The sequence below is a fragment of the Perissodus microlepis genome, chromosome 10 (genome assembly GCF_051167445.1).
Source record: "Perissodus microlepis isolate ML-2025 ecotype Zambia chromosome 10, ASM5116744v1, whole genome shotgun sequence".
In the NCBI taxonomy this organism is placed as follows: Eukaryota; Metazoa; Chordata; class Actinopteri; order Cichliformes; family Cichlidae; genus Perissodus; species Perissodus microlepis.
In genome coordinates this window covers 8,290,475-8,309,003 of record NC_140470.1, presented here as the reverse complement: position 1 = coordinate 8,309,003, position 18,529 = coordinate 8,290,475, and the positions used below count along the sequence as shown (strand labels likewise).

At 39.6% G+C, this 18,529-nt stretch overlaps 1 protein-coding gene across 1 annotated transcript; it reads right to left on the bottom strand.

Annotated features, from left to right (window-relative positions):
* Nucleotides 1-5,609: 5,609 nt before the first annotated feature.
* nufip2 (nuclear FMR1 interacting protein 2) lies at nucleotides 5,610-17,315 on the bottom strand. The gene is made up of 4 exons (XM_084941763.1): nucleotides 16,917-17,315; nucleotides 13,628-15,310; nucleotides 11,252-11,284; nucleotides 5,610-10,687 (listed from the first exon to the last, which is right to left on the bottom strand). The coding sequence occupies exons 1-4, from the start codon at nucleotides 17,062-17,064 to the stop codon at nucleotides 10,635-10,637; spliced, it is 1,917 nt and encodes a 638-aa protein (XP_084797889.1). The 5' UTR covers nucleotides 17,065-17,315; the 3' UTR covers nucleotides 5,610-10,634.
* Between the last annotated feature and the right edge of the window lie 1,214 nt (nucleotides 17,316-18,529).

The following is an 18,529-nucleotide window of genomic DNA, read 5'->3' as shown; positions in this document are numbered from 1 at the left end:
TGAACTGTTGCTGTCTGGAACTCCCTTCTCTATGTTCTAAACAACCGTAAGAGATATTTATCATAAGATACCGAGAGGTGTTTGAACTGCTTGAAGATGTTTCAGCTCTCATCCAGGAGCCTTCTTCAGTGATGAGTCAGTCCTAACCAAGCATAACTAAATCAGTTAGGTTATTTATATATTCACCAAACCATAACCAGGCTACCAACCCTGCAGAGAAGGTCACATGCACATACACGCACAGTGTGATGGATCACACTGTGTTACCGGATGTATCTGGTGTGCTTCTTTCTGTGTTTCTTTGAAACAGGGATTAGGGACTAACATTTATGTAGTCCATTCCCATAGTTTACAAACTACAGGGCACATTTTCCCATACATACTCAGACAACACAATCATCTACCTGGACTGTTGGAGGAAACCAGAGAAACCCACACATGCGGAGAACATGTACACAGACAGGTCCCAGCCGACCAAGTGATCTCACAGCCAGAACACTGTTGCTGTGACAGGACAGTAAACGGCACACTACTGTGCTGTCACCACAATGAATATACTGACTGAATGTAATTTTTTCTTTTGTCAAATAGAGACATATCACCTTTTTGTTTGTTTTTAAATAATGCATTTTCAATTATTTTAAAAAATCAAGTTTAGCTTTATGTTGCCTATGAGTAAAGGAGGTTTGACACTGTACATACCAACACTTTTAACCATATTTAGCTATGGCGTAAACCTGCTAAATATGAGCCCATTAGGACTTGTAATATTGCTAGCATGCTGATGTTAGCATTTAGTTGAAAGCCCTACTGTACCTAACTACAGCCTCACAGAGCCGCTAGCATAGCTGTAGGCTCCTGGTCTCTTTACAACAGGTTCAAAATGTCAGTGAAGTAGCTTATTTGCTACCTAGAGAGTTTGCTATGCTCTGGGGATGTATCTAGGTGACACTTTTAAACTCTGCACCAGAGGAGCATGTCTTTGTTGCACACAAAGCTTTATTATCCTTTACTTTGAATTACAATGTTCTATATAGCTTTGGAAAATGAAAATGTGCTGGTGGCCCTAGAGGGCGGTGCCCATTAATCACACATTTTTCAAGTATGACACAGCTCTCAAGCACAGTAAAATAAAATCATAGAAAGAGTTCGAGTTAAAAAAAACAAACAAAAAAAATAACATTCATCCCGAGTGTGCTATAGAAAGTATGAGCCATGCACTTTACTCCCAAATCATTTGAGCACTTGCAGCTTCCTGCACTGCTGCACATTCTCAGTGAGCACACTGGTGATGTTAATTAAACTCTGCAAGGGTTCAGGGTGATCGCTGGAACCGGGCCTGCAGTAGCTGTTCTTTGAACCATGATGTACATCAGATCAGTGGAAAACTTTTGAAAGCACTTCAGGCAGACATTGGATAATTTAAGGTTTATGCTGATCATCACAGATCGCTAAATGTCAGGGACTGTCTGGTCAGTGCTGATATATTCATACAAGAAAGCGGGAGATGCACTCAGATGATACACTGCCTCTGGTTCCTGTCCCTATCAAGAATGAGCAGCATGTAAGGACCCGTCTAAATGCGTGAGGGCTTTCAATAGAAAAATGGCTCTATGAAGCAGTCCTTGACTGATGGAGCTGAGAAATGTCATAAATCACACTTGTGCTGTAGTAACTTACAAAACCAAACCAGGAGCAACTGAGGAATAAAATTGCAAATTATAGAACCATTTTTCACAAATATAAGGCCGAGATGAGGGTAATAAATACACAATTACACACGGATCTAGAGAAAAAGTCACATTTAACATTCTCAGCCACAGAGCAGATGGGTTTTAAAAAGCCCCGTTAAGACACAAATGTGTTTTAGATCCAATCCTTCATGTCGTGGGTCACAAGAAAACTGGCCTGTAATATGACAAATCATTATCTGAGAATATTTGTGATATTTAAAAGGTACTTTTTGCAATTACCTTCTTGAAAATATAACTGTACTTTTCACCACCAGGGGGCAGTGCATTACTATTGCGAACAAAGTATTGAAACATTTTTGGATATGTGCTGCTTTTGAACCCTTTTCTAACATCTTCAAGAGGCTTTTCTTTTATCAGGCCTCATTGTTCACAAGAATGTGTTCTTGATGACTTGCCTGGTTAAATCAAGGTTACATTGACTCACTGCGCCATCTTGTGGTACAAATTGGTATTAAACAAAAGTACACCTCACTCTAGTTTATCTTCATTTTATATCTCTTCAATGGCATAGAAATAAAGACAAAAATATTAAAGGTACTTTTTTTAAAAGCACCTTTAATATCCCATATACTACCAATAATATGTTTCTAATACTCCTGTACTTTTATTCAGGTCACCGATAGTGGAAACAAAGCTGCTTTCTTTCTTTCTTTTTTGAAAAAGGGTCACTGAGCTCATCCTTTTTGCAGCAGTCCTGAGGTGAGAAGACATTCGGCATCTAGTTCACAAACACCTCAGCGCAGACGAATTGTTAATAGAAAGATCAAACCTTTTAGTGACCTTCCAGACCACTAGACAATCTCTCTGAGCACCAGTCCACTAACCATCAAGCCCCATGTTGCCTTCACGAAGTGCACAGTAATCAAGGTGAAATTGAAGGGGTGGCAGTAAACACCGGTTCAATTTTATGGACAGAATAGGGGGAGAAAAAAAAAATGTGCGTACACGTGTTTGTGGTGAAAATACACCACCTGCAGTGTCAACAGCTTCCAGGGTCATCAAAGCATTCGAAGAACTTCCAAATGTAACTCCCTCCACCAGTTAGCAAAAACATTTCAAACTACAGTACTGTGCAAAGGTCTTCAGGGGCTTTCAGAGAGTTTGGAAAGCTACTTTGTTTGATTTCCCCCCCCACTTTTTTCCAAAAGGGATCTAAGCAGATTACATGCTCATGCAGAAAAAGTCCTATAGCATCTAGAAGTCATAACAGAAACTAAGAAATTTGTATTGAAACATCTAAGTCAAGGTCAAAGTTAAGATTTTGTTAGATTTTTTGTTCATTCATTTAAATCGGATAAAGAAACATAGTTAAAAAAAAAAAAAAAATCTAAAAGCTGAGGTGCATGGCCTCTGTTCATAAAATCAAGAGGTGATTAAAATAAGCGTCTCATCTTGTGCAGCTCAGCTTGTGTGACTCAGTGTGTGCTAATCCTACTCCCACAAGGGGGCGTCTTTGAACAACAATCGGCAGCCTTGCTCACTGGTGATGTTGATGATGATGATGATGCAGCAGCACCTAGAGACCTTTTGCTCAAGCTGAGCTCATTAAGACCACATGGTTTCCACTAATGCTGTCCTTGCTAAACAGAGCGACTGTGGGAGTGACTGTGAGACACACTGTGAGTGGAAGCGTTTCTAACATATGCTGTCAGAAGAAGCAGAGGAGCAAATGTCTGTCCTGGAAAACTTCCCATTTGATTTGCAGTTTCTTTAGCTGGTGCTGGCAGCTGAAGAGATGGTTTCACATAACTTTGCAAAGTTGCACAACTGTTTTTGGGTTGTTGTTTTTTTTTTTTAAAAAAAAAAAAAAGAAAAGATTTTCCCGTCTCCAAAGCCCTGACTTCCCAAATATTTTCTTTGTACTGTTCAAGGACCTATTTATTGGTGTCATTTGTCCACATGGCTTAGGTTTCATTTTACCTTGTGACACCCCATTTCCATCCCAGTGAAAGAAAACAAAGACACAGGAGGAACCAGTGAATAACTCTGTACTTTTAAATTCACTGTTGAACATTTGAAATAGCTCCTAGCAGCCAATGTGTGTAAACCCGTGTTATTTCGAAACACTGTTTAGGGGGGAAATCAGCATCCAAACAAAGTGGTGGAAGAATAGTACACATCATTCACTTGAGGAAAGGAATAACACAACAATATCAATATATTGATACTACTTACTGCAGGACTTTTAAGTAAAAGTGAAAAACTATTGAGGTTAAGTTACCAGAGGTGTTCATATGAGTGTAATTTATACCATACTGCATTATTGCATTTAGCTGCGGTTTAGCTAATTTCACCTACAATATGTACTGTACTAGTTTATTTGCAGCAAGTCTTTGACACAATAAAAAGTAAAGTTTAACCCTCAAGTAATCAAGCTAATAGTTCTGACTAACATCACAGAGTGAGGCAACTTATGGCCTCATTATATTATGCAGGAAAACATTTTGGGGCTCTGTTTGTGTCTATCATAGCTGCAGTACTGCGCAAGTGTCTAGAGTCACCCTTTCCTTTATATTTTGCTTCCAAGGAATTAGATTTTTTTTTTTCCCCCCAAACAACTTTCCAGAATTTTTAATTTTTTAACACGTCTTCATGTATGAAAAATGCCAGTGATGACGCAGTTTGGCAGACATGCATTACATTATTTTTGCACCAACAAGGGGACTTGCCTTTTATACAATACTTCAGTTTTTCCAAGCAAAATATGAAGAAATGAGAACTGATAGAAAATATTCTTACAAACAGAAAATGCATCACCTCCGTTCAATATGTAGTAAAGTACCATATACACTCATCAGCCACTCTGGTAAGTACACCTGTTCAACTGTTTGTTAGTACAACTACCTAATCAACCAACACTGCAGCAACTCCAACCATTTAGAAAGAGGCCAGAGACAATCAAGACGGCCTGCTGAAGTTTGAGGGATTTTCCCACAGAACGATCTCTAGAGTTTACAGAGAATGTCCCAAAAGAAACTAACCAGTGAGCAGCAGTTCTCTGTGGAACAATGTTTTGTTGATCAGAGGTCAGAGGAAAAAGGCCAGAGCATCAGATAGGAAGGCAACAGTATCTCAAGTAACCATTTGTTACAACCAAGGTATGCAGAAGAGCACGTGGGCAGCAGAGGACCACACTGGTTGCCAATCCAATCAGAACAGGAAAATGAAGCTGCAATTCACATAGGCTCATAAAAACTGGACAGAAGAGTCTCAGTTTCTGAATGCAGAGTCAGAATTTGGCATAAACAAAGGCCAAGTACCGATCCATCCGACCTTGTTCAGGCTGCTGGGGTTGGTGTAACGGTAGAAGATCTTTTCATGGCACACTTTAGCCGATGAACCTGTGACATTGTCATGCCAATATGGACCAAAATGTCAGCACCTTGTTGAGACAGTGCCACAGAAAATTTTAAAGAAAAACACGGGTTCAAAACTTAACTACCAAAACTGCAAATAAAGTGACCAGCGTATAACAGCACAAAAATTGTCCAAGGTTCGCAAATTGCACTTTGTCCCATTCTAACACTGCTTAACAGCTGACACAGTACAGGTCATAAAATGAGTCGTGCTTTATTACTGTTCTTAAGGCCCGGTCTTTCAGAGTGATGGAAAAACCCTTCTGTTACTTTAGAATTGTGCTTAAATTTAGCCCTAGGCTTAAAAAAAAAAAAAAAAAAAAAAAAAAAAGTCACACCCACAAGAATCAAACAGAAGCCTTGAAGCTTATCTGTGGGTTAAATGGGATAATGGGATTTAAGATTTGCAACGTGTCTGTAGTAGTGCACAAGGTTGAGATAATGTGTCACAGGAAACACGGTGTCAGTGTGCAACCAAAACAGAAAACACAAACACTGCTTTCATGAAAATTTGACATTTTAATGGAAACTAAAATTGTGAACACTGGAGTTTTCTCTCTCTCTCTCTTTTTTTTTTTGTAAATTGACTATTACATTGTTTGGAATTTGAGGGTTATTATCATGCTTTGAAAATAAAAAGAACATTTTAATGTGACACTTCTGTTAAATTCAAAAACAAAGAAAATTAAATAATCAGACTGCTCACTTAAAAACTTAAATGCCAACCTGTAAGACATGAGAAAGAAATGCCATTGCCTCGTGTTTTAAGAAGGGCAAGAGATGGAGAACCGATGAGAGGAGGAGCAGAAAAAAATAATGCATGAACACAAACAGCAGCCATTTGAGATGACAAAGAAAAGGAGGACGATTCGGCACATCATATCATCTCTTATGACTGAATCCTTTAAAAGGACATGTGTCGCCCTTGTTTACTCCCATTGTAACTACCTCTCAGGTGTCACTGAAATAAAAAATTAAATTAAACAAAACAAAAAGCCCTCTGTAAATTTAAAACACTTCCAAGAGGCAATGACAGTTTAAAGGAGGGACAGTTTTTAAGTCAAGCACAAACACCAAGTCCAGCATTTCCCGTTACAGATGACTGATTACTGGATGATGAAGCAGCACTTCCGGTATTTGTTTTAAGAATCCCCCACCCTCACCCCTCCCACACACACCGTAAGTCAACGCGCTCAAAGTGACATTCAGCTGCTACAGTAGTGACTTCTCATCTCCATCAATCGCCCTCTGTCTGTCTGTGCATTTGTCATTCAGTAGCTGAATATCTGAGTAGTGTACCTTTGGCGAAAGCAGATTCAGAGCTGTTGAACTGCACTTTGAAGAAAAAAAAGAAGAAGAAAAAAAAAAAAAAAAAACAAACATCTCGCCCCCCCCACCTCACAACATGATCAACAACACGACAAATAAAAATATAATCAAGAGGAACTCTGGATGCAGTGTTTTCAATGCTCATCACTCCATCAGAACTATCTGAAGAATTAAGGAAATTTGTATAAAATTGGATGAGAGAAAAACAAACGAATAAACAAACCCTATTGAGGGCAAATATCTTGACATTGGGATTTAAAAAAGAAAAAAAAAAAAAAAAAAGTAGTAGGTCTACATCAGCCTTACTAACTAAACATCTAGCGCTCATCAAAAATGAGACATTGCGATTTTCTTAATTATTTCTTTTAGTCACATCCTATTTGTGCATCTATGGATAAATTATAACTCAAAAATAAAACTTTTTTTTTTTTTTTTTTTTTAAAAACACATTAAAAGATTAAACTTGTTAAATAATTTCAAATTAATTATGTGCTACGTTCAGACATTAACTCGACAACGGACTGGAGTATACACCAGCGAGCAGAGATCCGTCTCCCGTGCCCGTGTGATTTGGCTTTAGGTCGCACGTGTGAACACAACCTACAGGACGCCTGAAATGCTCCTCGCCTTCAGTGGCATCCACATCGTTTAAAAGAAGAACAATTAGGAACAGCCAAAAGAATACTTGAACAGCGTTGCAAATGTTCCAAAAAACAAAACAAACAAAAACACCAAACAAACAACAAAACAAAAGAAATAAAGAAAATGGCACAGATATACGCTGGAAGCAGATTTGAAACAATCAAATTGCTGTAAAAGTTTTTCTTTATAACACAGGCACCTGAACATGAAACGAGGGACTTTTTTGAAATATACGAGGAACTTGCATATAATAGGAAGAACTCGCTATGCGCGCACCAAACAAACAAACTTGCCACTCACAACCTGGAAGCATCCTTGAGGTGATTGCACATCCTGAGGGGGTGGAAATATAAACTCCACATGATCAGGCTTTTCTTTCTCACCACACCAACAGTCACTCACTCCCACCACCACCCAAAAAACAAACCACTGATTAACCACCTACTCTGCTTCAAGAACCTGTTTTTGGTTTGCAGGCTACAATGTTGAATAATTATTTCTCTCTCTCAATATATGCATATTCAATATAGCCTTGTTGCTGTATTAAGTGCTTGAAAAAGAGGGGCATCAGGGTGGGAGCAAAGGAGAATCTCTGATTTCCCTCTACCAGGACCACTCTAGCATTAAAAATAATAATAAAAAAAACCCAAAACAAAACAAACCCCCAACACCCCCCCCCCCAAAAAAACAAAAAAAAAAACCCAAAAACAAACCCCACACATGAGAAAATAGTGTTTTCATCATAATACTACAGTAAGATCACGTACTAGTTATTCTGATCACCCTGCTTTACATTTAGAAGCCTATAGCTGTGCACTGAATCCTTTCAGCCTGAACATTAACCATATGGTAACCTGATTGTGTCCCCCGCCCCCCGCAAATAGATTATGGGCCATTGCAAGAAATTAAACTGCGGTGTTTGTTGTAAATTGATGCCAGATTAAGTGTCAATTTTCCACAAGCACAGAACAACATAAAAATAAGCGCTTATACCTCCTCAATTACCCCTGCTTCCCCATTGACCACGTTTGACACGAGCGTTCTCGTTCAGAGGGCAGCGTCTGCTGATACACTCATCCATCAAATGGCGTACAATGAAAGCCAAAACAAAGCTTTTTAAATACCAGAGAGCCGACTGCGATTAGACGTGGAAGTTAAATGTCAAGACAACTTGTACAAAAACATGGCTGCAGTTATGACTTCCCCTCTCCGTGCATGAGCGCGAGCTGCGCCGCCGCCTAATCAGGACACAGTGGAAAGAAGTGTACTTGAAAGCTCATATGTGTACCCCCGAAGAAACACTGCTGATGTTCAGCATTAATAAATCAAAGAGGTGCTTCACTATGAACACTTAAGGGAGAAAATGAACCGGCAGAGATTACAAGGTTACAGTCCAGGATACATGGAAAAGAGCCTGTGCAGCACTGTGCTTAAAAAGAAAAGAAACAACAATTTTAGAGCCCAAAACGATTAATGACAGCACCTCCCACGCCATGACAATTTTTTTCTCAAAGTATTAACTTTTTGGTGTGTTGTCACAACATACGATACTTTATATAAATCAGATTTAAAGTCAACCTTTCCAATGAGAACGTTTACGTGACGGGGGCCGTTTGGCAAGAAACAATATTAAACACAGTCATGGCTTTATCAACACTACCTGAGTTACATTTAATAATTCTGTATATTTAGCGGCTTTTTTTTCTGAAAAGTAACAGCCCAGAGCCATTCTTTCAAGGAGGATTTCTCATCAGTACACACAGATTTCGTCTATTAATCATAAGATAAAAGCAATTAGTTTACATAAAGTGCTAATAATCCACACATTAGCCAAATCAGAGCTTCTAGAAAAAAAACCTGGACAGTTGCTTTGTTGAGTAAACCGATCTTGATTTGCTGATGGTGAAGGAAAAAAATAAAAAAAATAATAAAAAAATTGACATCACAGCTGGTCAGCTAGCAGATTTGGGCTGCCTAGACTTAGATCTTACAACATGAGCCTTTAGAATAATTTTAAAAAAATATACACATATCCCACCATCGAATTTAGAAGTCGTGCAACAAACTGAACACCCTTAAACATTCTGAACTGCACTGCAGGCCACGCTAGCATCTTGGCTGATGACGTTGTAGCTCTACATAACCCTCGCAACCCCTCCCCTCCCAACACGCATGTATGGATCACACGGTGTTATTGCACACTGGTTTGCAAACGTAATAGGTTATCCACAGTAAAACATAATAGTATTTAACTAATCTTCACATTTGAACAGTTTGAAAAAAAGTGTCTACTTAGGGAACTAAGATTAGTATTGCAATTGTTCTGTTACTGTTATCTTTGTATGCCGATGAACAGTGACCTCCAACTCGTGCGTTTCCACCAGTAAACATGCAAGAAAAACGATGCCGTACAAGGCAGAAAATTAAAGACCAAATTCTGAGTCCAAAGAAGAAAAAACAAAAAAGTACATTGTAAAAATGTAGAACAAGAGGAACTGAACACAAATACAGGCAAAATAATCTGTATTGACATCCTGAGCCTTACTGCTGAACAAAAAGCACAAAATGCAGAAGACTTTTGTGGAAGCAATGTCTCTTTTTTTCTCCTCCTTTTATTTTACCTAACAGTTTGTTACCAAGCTTATTCCCCAACTCACAGTTCATTTAATAGAACGTATAATGAACCTCAGTTTAAGAACAGCCGGTGACAACCTACTAATAATCTGAAATGTATGAAAAGCTTCAGGATGAATTTAACGGAGACCTTATTTTTGACTCTTTAGCACACCTAATAAACAGTGAAACAAAGGGGGTGGCTTTCCTTCAAACTGGGCACTTTTGTACCTGTGCTCTGGGGTCATACTGTAGTGCAGATAACACTCATGTTAGGTAAGACGAAACGACACAAAAAGAAAACGTGGGTAATTAAATTTTCCCTTACTGATTTAAGACAAGACTCCCTTCCTGGATGGGGCCTCACCTATAAGCTCCCATTTAACTTAGAGTTAAGTGGGACCCCACAGACCTCCCCCCCAAAGAATGCTTTGCAGAGTGTTTTCTCCTTTCATTCATGATGAATTCAAGCTTGCACACAGATGTGCATGGATAACGTCTAACATATCTACAATGAAACTCGTGAATGTGTAAAAGAAAACATGACCGAGGCATGCTGTAGTCAGACTGACTGCTGCCACAGGTCAACAGGATAAAGGCTTAGGGAGGTGCAGTCCAAAACACCTTCCTTTTGATGAACTCCCAAACATTATCCCTAAAGAGCCATGAGACAAACAAAGATCGCAGCCCAAAGTGTCCATTCGTCATGTTGGAGAGGCACCAATCAGCTCCTTTTTAACGTCCATCCAGAGCTTGTGTGTTCATTTTGATGCCCCCAGAAAAGTCCGCTATTCCACCCGAGATTCCATGGAAAATCTGTCATGCTAAACTATCAAATGTTTTCACAGTTGTCACTTCTATCCAACAGGATTTGTGATTTCCAAGGTAGATAACTGCAGCACCCAGAAGAGAAGAAGGTAAGTACTGTAGGCCATCTACCTCACTGATCAGGTCCATCCTTGGTCTCGCCGTAAATTACTACCCTTTTTGGATCTACAGGAGAGAGGAGATGAATTAGGGTGATCAAGGATTCTGTGTTTATTTTAAAATGTTACGCATCATTTCTTAAAGCATTAAATGGCCTTACTCTGAAGCACATTAAGGACTTAACCCCTAATGTGCCTCAGCATTTACTTAGGTGAATGTGGCCATGCTGGTCATTTCAGTGTCTCAGCTAGCACAAAGGATTTCATAAATGTGTGATAACACTGCCGTGTTTTATCCCATTATTTTTTCTTATCTTGTCATTCTATACGATTATTTTCTTTCTGAAGCATTTAGTAATGGTACAAAAAAACAAACAAAAAAACCCCCAAAAACAAAACAAACAACCCCCCCCCATCTTTCTTATTATTACTACTGTCAGACATAGTGTATTCTGGACCTTAATTGCAAGTTTCAAACGATGGCTTTCAAATAAATTAACATTTGAAGGTTTTTTCTTTTTTCATTATAGAAAACTATGGGTAAAATGAACTAAATCCAATTCTAAATCCACAGCCATTCAATGCTTGGAAAACAGTGCCAACACATATATTTAAGACAGGATCTTTGTACCTTGTTTTTGCAAGTTGAAAACGGATTCCATTTCTGATGAAAGGAAACAAAAACACACATTAGCTCATCATGAAACATTCTTAAAACAATTAAAAGAAAGCAACAACAACAAAAAAAAAAAGCAAATATGTAAACATTTTACAAGTTAGTGTTTTACACAGTTGATAAAATCTGAATTTAGGTTCATGCTTGATGCTGTTAAACAAAATTATACTTTTACATATCGAACAGCAATGGCGAGAACCCTTAAATGACCACTGCAAAAGGAAAAAAAAAGCCCCGTACATTTCAACAACTGACATTGAATTTTTTTTGCTGTTGGTGATTAACTGTGGGGCTGCTACAAACGATTATTTTGATAGTCGACTAGTCACCTATTATTTTTGCGATTAGTCGACTAATCAGATCATCATCCATTGGACGTAAAACGTACAGCTTATTGCACCAGCATGCATCTGCTCTTATATAACTATCATTAGCTTACAGCTTTAAGTGTTTAAGGTATGTGCTAACTAAAAATAAAGGCAAGATGATAGTTTATTAAATTTTAATTAAATTTGCAGATTGTTTCGGTGAAGTTTAATAAACTCCTTGCTATCTAAAATATAACGGGACACCGGAGTATATTCTCCAGCATCTCACACTTCTGATAATCAGTTGTCTGCTTGACGTTTATTCAGCTGTGTAAAAACTATAACTTTAATCTCAGCCAAACTGATTTACTCAGGAATAAATAAAATACTAAAAAAAGCCAAACAATAAAATTTTTTAAGTTATCTAAGTGACTTATATATGTTTAACCTGAGTAGTGAAAGACGGCGGTGGGTTTGAAAACGATTTGCCCGGAGTCCAGGGTTCTCACCGGCTCTAGTGAGCTTTGCCCCCGGCTAGCTATCGAGCTAGTGGGTAACAGACTTCGGAGCGCTTTTCAAAATATGTGGTGTCTTGATAAACTGAGCAGATATTTGAGGTTTACACAGCTACATTCTCGCCTGAAAATATGTTAAACGTTTATTTTGTGACCCAGAAAGAATAATAACAGTAATATTAAAACTAACTAGCTGCCGCCATTGTTGAAAACTGAGCTGGGCTGCGCTATGAATTCTGGGACAAAGCTACTTCTTCTTCAGGGTTTAAGGGCAGCTGGCATGCTGGTACATGCACTGCTGCCATCTTCTGTTTCAGTCCGTTATTACACTCTTAAATCCTACCACTTATTCCTGCGTCTTTTGTGATCTTACAAAGCTTCAAACGACCCGTCGACTATTAAATCAGTCGTCGACGATTTTGATAGTCGACGTAATCGTGACTAGTCGACTAATCGTGGCAGCCCTAATTAACTGCAAGCATTTGTGGTGACTAACCGTTTACCCAAAGGTTGACTGTGTTGACTGCAAGGGGATTGGCAACTTGTCTACAAACAATCACAGCTTGGAATCACTCTCAGACATACTGGTAAAGGTTTATAACAAACTGTCATCCAATTTATAAATAGAGACAGATTGACACTATGTTACAATCAGTCTAAGTCAGTAGTCTGCTACACGTCTCTTTGCATCGTTTTATCACAGTTAATCTTCATGTTATCAAACCGACTGCATGTCATTGTTAACTTAACCCTATTCAATCACAAACGGATAGCAGACTGACTCCACCTTATTGCGGTTTTATCACCGCCTTAACACAAAGTCACTTTGAAGACAGCAACTGACCGAGTGCTCACAGACCTGGTCCTGTATTTGTAGTAACTTTTTCAAAGGCAACGAAACTACTCTACAACTACCATTTGCCCTATCAAAAAGCCATTTTTGGAAGGTAATAACATTTTTAATATGGATAAGATATTTCGGTTGGTGAGGTGCAAATATTCGTTTTCACCTTAGCAAAGAATCAAGTCAAATTTCATATGAAGTCATCTATGGCTGACTTAGTTCATTTCTTTGGTAGAACTGTGAGGCAAAAATCAGACGCTGTCTACAGTTACTCAGACTGTGTGCTGAAGCACTTTTGCTGAGGTTAACTGCTACACTAATTTTAACAGTCAGAACAGGTGGTGCCAAAACAGAATCTAAGGCTAAGTCCACACCAACATATTTTTATTTTGAAAAGAAAAGAATCACCACCCAGATGTGCATTTGAGGAACATTTCAGAAATAATTTTGGTCCAACACCTGAACACACATGCAAGATCATTTAGAAAGCATCATGATGTAGAAATAAACTATAAAACAGCTGCTATTTTATCAAACAAGGTAAGCAAAACCTTAAAGAAATACAAGAGAAAAATAGACTTTTTTTAAACATTCAATGTAGCCCTAAGAATTCAAATCTGGTTATTGGGTTAATGTTTTTGATAGAGCAGAGAGTGAAACTTACCTTTAGTGTGATAAGTGACAGCAGCTTTAACGTCAAAGGACCCCCAGCTACACCTCGTGCTAATGTCTTTAGAGAGAACCTGTTCTTTAGATGAGCCAAATAATAAAGTGGTTAGCTGACCCTGTGCAGGCTTAGCACCGTTGTCTTTACTGGGGGCCAACACAGCAGTTCCTGCACCTTGTGTCTTTTCCTTGCCACATGGCTGCAGCTTGTTCTCCTCCTCACTCATTCCATAAGCAGGAGGACAAGCATTGGACACAATGCAAGGGGTACAAGTCCTTTTCTCAGGGTCCTGAACCAAAGGCCCAGGCTCTAACAATGATGGGCTAATGTCAAAGCAAGGCTGGGCAACCTTGGCTGCAACAGCTTGACACTCGCTATTAGATGTGACCACAGTAGTTTTGTCCTCTCCGGGCACCGGCCCATTTCCGCCTTCTGGGCCCAAGTTGGGCTCATTAATGAAGGAAAGCCCCCACTGATTCTGGAAGATATCTCCCAGGGCTTTCTGATTTGTCTGAGCCGCTGGTGGGTCAAGGTGACGAGCGCTAGGGAGTACAGGTTGCATATTTAAAGGGTAAATTAAAAGAGTACACTTTCTAAGCTCATATGCCTCTCCATCTACAGGACTAGTTGTGGAGCTACAGTTACTTTCCAAAGGAGATGCTACATTGTCGCCACTTAGGATAGACTGGGCTGATGGAATACTACTAGCAGCAGGAGCTAAGAAGGTACTCACTGACGGGCAACCGTTTCCATTTCCAGAAACAGGACCATTAGTAAAACTAGCTGAGGTGATCGTTTTCATAGCAGACATAGGGACCTGTGACAGTCTGACAGGAGGAGGCAGTGCCTCTCCTCCACCTTGAGCTACTTTGTTGAGGTTCTCTTTTACTTTACTTGCATAACTGATCTTGGGAACAATTTTAGCACTGCTATTGTCCACAGGAAATACTGGCGGAGGCTTGAACAAAGTCCATGAGTCCTCTTTTGAAGGTGAAGAAAGCTTGCCTTTGTGTCTTTCCTCAGTTTTTTTACCCAAGGTGCCAACTGTCTTTCCATCAGAGTTTTTCCTCTGAGATTCACCCACTGAAGCCTCTGATACAACAGCCCGTTTGGCTGTCGACTGAGTTTCTACTTTCTGGGTGGCTCTAAATCCATCGAGTCTCGAGGTCATTCCTTTCTCATTTGTCTCTAGATTCAAAGCCCCCAGCTCCTCTGTAGTGTGGCCCTGCTGCATGTCTCTCTCCTTTTCTCTTATCACATTATCAGTGTTCTTTGTATTGTTACATCTGGTCTTGCGTTTCTTCGGAGTAGTATATCCACCTTCCGAGCTACTACCGTCATTGTCCTTGCTAGAATAGCCATTTGTAATTAAGCCACAGTTTACGACGCCATTTTGAAGTAATACGGAGTCCTTCTTATCCAAAGGCGGGCCCTCATGATGACTCAAATCCTGCACCTTCTCCTTGTCATTTTTAAAGTCCATATTCTTCTTATGGTCCATTCCTTTGATGCTTATTTTTGGAACAGTCGTGCACAGCTTTTGCGTCGATTTGGGCTTTGCATTTGTATTAATTGTGTGTCTGTTAGCATTGATGCTAGGTGGATGCGACATGCCAACAGCATTAGACAGATGTGGATTCTTCTCTCCCTCCTCGTCACTGATGCTTACTTTTTTATTGCCTGAAAGGGGAAACAAAATCAGTTCATACTGAAATTAGGGAACACATCCACCACCTTTCACCTGGCAGAAAACCTCCACAACTACTACATTTCCTGAAAGTCTGTGTCAAATAATCTGTTTCAAACTTGGAGAAACTATAAGGCTTTTATAGATTTTTTTGTGTGTGAGCGCATGCATGGTATCACAATAGCAATAGCATGACAACACTAGCAAAGAAGTGACTATGCAACTCTTAACCTAAACAAATCCAAGTAAAAAGAGATGCACATTAAACGTTTAAATGTTTTTCTAGTATTACATATAAACCACACCCATGATCTCTTTATTGGGTTTATAATTATTCTTATAGTGCTGTGTGAAATTAAACTTCCTAACAATCTTCCAAGATGAGCTGAGAGCTCACTACATGTAAAAAGTTATAGAAATTAGATATGCTTCACAACTGTCAACAACATAAAGGACTCTTGCCTAGCTTCCCCCACCCCAGAGAATATTCGACATCAGAGACAAGTTGTTGCAAGGATCGCTCACAACAGCATTTATGGTACACGCACAGAGGAGTAATAAACTATTAACAGGCCCGTGCACGGCAGAGACGCATGGGAATTGCTGTGTCAACGTAGGACTTTCCATTCACAACGGTGCTGCCTCAATGTCTGTGAGCGCAGCACCCAATGGATTGCATACAGTCTCTCCTCTCTTACCCGAGGCCGGTTCTTACTCACTAGCAATCATACGCGTGCATATAGACTCGTAAGGACGATGCTTACAGTGTCAGCTCTGCGCCACAAAACAAGACATTGTCCAGTTGTTCCCTGGCTTCACATTGACTGGACAACATGCAACAGGCCTGTCAATGATGGCTAGCTTTAGCTAATGTCAACTAACCAGCGGCTCGGTTGCCACCAACACGCCCAGGAACTGTCGTGCCCTATCAGCACCAACAGCAACAACCACAGCAGCCAAAATGACAGCAGAGACATGCCAGAACAGCAAAGTATGTTGCCTGTACAACAATTTCTAACTAGCTGTGGAACTACAGCATTAGCCAGCAGTGATAGTCTAACATGGCTGACAGGAAATGGCAGCTCAGAACATTCCAGTGGAGCCGGCTCGGTTTTCCTAAGCTGGACATGAGCATGCCGAACAAAAAAGACACAGATTTGACTATTGTTGAGGACAACTTGCCGTGCACTCCTATCCAATAATGCACTAAGAACACATGGCAACATGGCAGGGGTTCCTTGAGATGATTAAGATGCATTTGCAAAAGAAAAATGGTTGGCGAAACCGGCGCACAAGGTCAATCCCCGATGTGTCAAACCACCACAGCGACAACTGTCACGCAACGTCAGCTAGCGAACTTGCTAACATAACGGTGGGTTCTTCGTCCGGCTATCCGTCAAGAAGGGCCAAGCTTTTCACCAGCTGAAACATTTACCAAATTATCTCAAGGAACCATATATAATATGAACTAATAGCTAGCTAGCAGGCTAAGTCCTCAATCGCGATTTAGTTCAAATTAGTTAGCAAAAGCTAGTCGGCTCACTGACATTAGCTGACCAAGGCTAGCAAGCATTAGCTAACTTTTCCGGATGGCCCAACCTGTTTTCTTCGTCTGCGTTTCCTGATGCTGGCACTGGAAGTGGCTCTGATCATTTTTTAGACAAGTTGGCTGCTGAAAAGAGTGCCTGTCGTCTCCGTGGTGATGGTATTGCCTGTCTTGTGCCCGGTCTTTGGGCTGTTCCTCCATTGAAGTGAAGAATGTCGGACTTGTTCAACCAGTATGTTAGCTCACTCAAGTACAGGACAGTCCAATCACTACCAGAGTAAAACGGAAGCTATTTGAAGCCTCTGTAAACGTCAGCAGTAAACGTCTAAAAATGGCTCTGTTTTGGGTGGTCACCGCCACCACTCAAATCCATGTCTAGTTATTTGTGCTGAGTTATGCAGGGGAATATTTCTCAACACTTTTTTTCTCTCAGTGCGTGTATTTAATCGGATAACTGACAGTAGAATAACGAAGGAGCGATATTAAAAAAAATCTTTCGGGGTGGGTGATACCGGGGTGGGGTTCGTGTGCGAACACAAATCACATGACCGGAGGCGCTGCCACGTCTCAAGCCAGTGGACACATGTTGGTGATGGCGAGACCAACCCCACTCCCAAAGTGGAAAAGACAGACTCATTGCAAATTTATTAGCAATGCATTTGTGAGTGTTTAATCAGTAAAGAACATTGTTCCTGTTTTCTGAACAAGCAACAACATTTGCGTATGCACACAAATGAATAATATCAATTGGGTAGTTGGTGCAATTTAGCACGAAGTGAATGTATACTAGGGTTAGGAGGCATTAGAAAAAGTAACATGCATTTAGTGCTTCCCATATTTGGCATCGCCCTTGTACACACACACACACACACACACATACGTATATATACATGTATATATATACGTATATGTATACATACGTATATATATACATATACACATACGTATATATATACATACATATACTGGTACATTTAAGTCTTATAAAAGTTGCTAAGCAAACCGATTTGCTTCCCTGTTACTATATGTGCATATAACAGGGAAGCAAACCGATTTGCTTCCCTGTTACTATATGTGCATATAACATATAAGCTAATTTATTATTCATTCTTGACTGACACACAGTGTAAAAAGGAAGGTTTATGTGCTTTACTTTTGTGCAATCTGGGGTCGACAACGTGTAACGTTGCTTATGCAGCACTTTAACGGACCAACAACACCCTCTTGTGGCTAAAAAAAATTACAAAGCCATAGAGACTGCTTTGTTGGGGAAGTGAGGAACATTGATCATCTTCTTAGAGTGCAATGTTCTACTGTAAAACCGTGAGTCGTTAAATTGGCTTGTGCATTATTTTTCAGGCCCTTGTCACAATGCTGAACCCCAACATACCTAAAAAATAATATAGCAGAAAAAGTGACACTATAAGAGTGTGAATATTATTTGGTATTTACTAGGTATTTTGCATAGTGTTGCAAAATCTTTTACTCTGAATCTAATTTTGGGATTTAAAATCTTACTTAGCAAGTAGCATCAGCATGTACTTGAAATACCCAGTGTAAAAACGGGCCTTTTCTGTGATAATACACATTATTGAGTTATAGTTACTTATTAATCAATGTGTATATTGTTTTTACTTAATATACTTCTGGTTAGCTAATTCTTTAA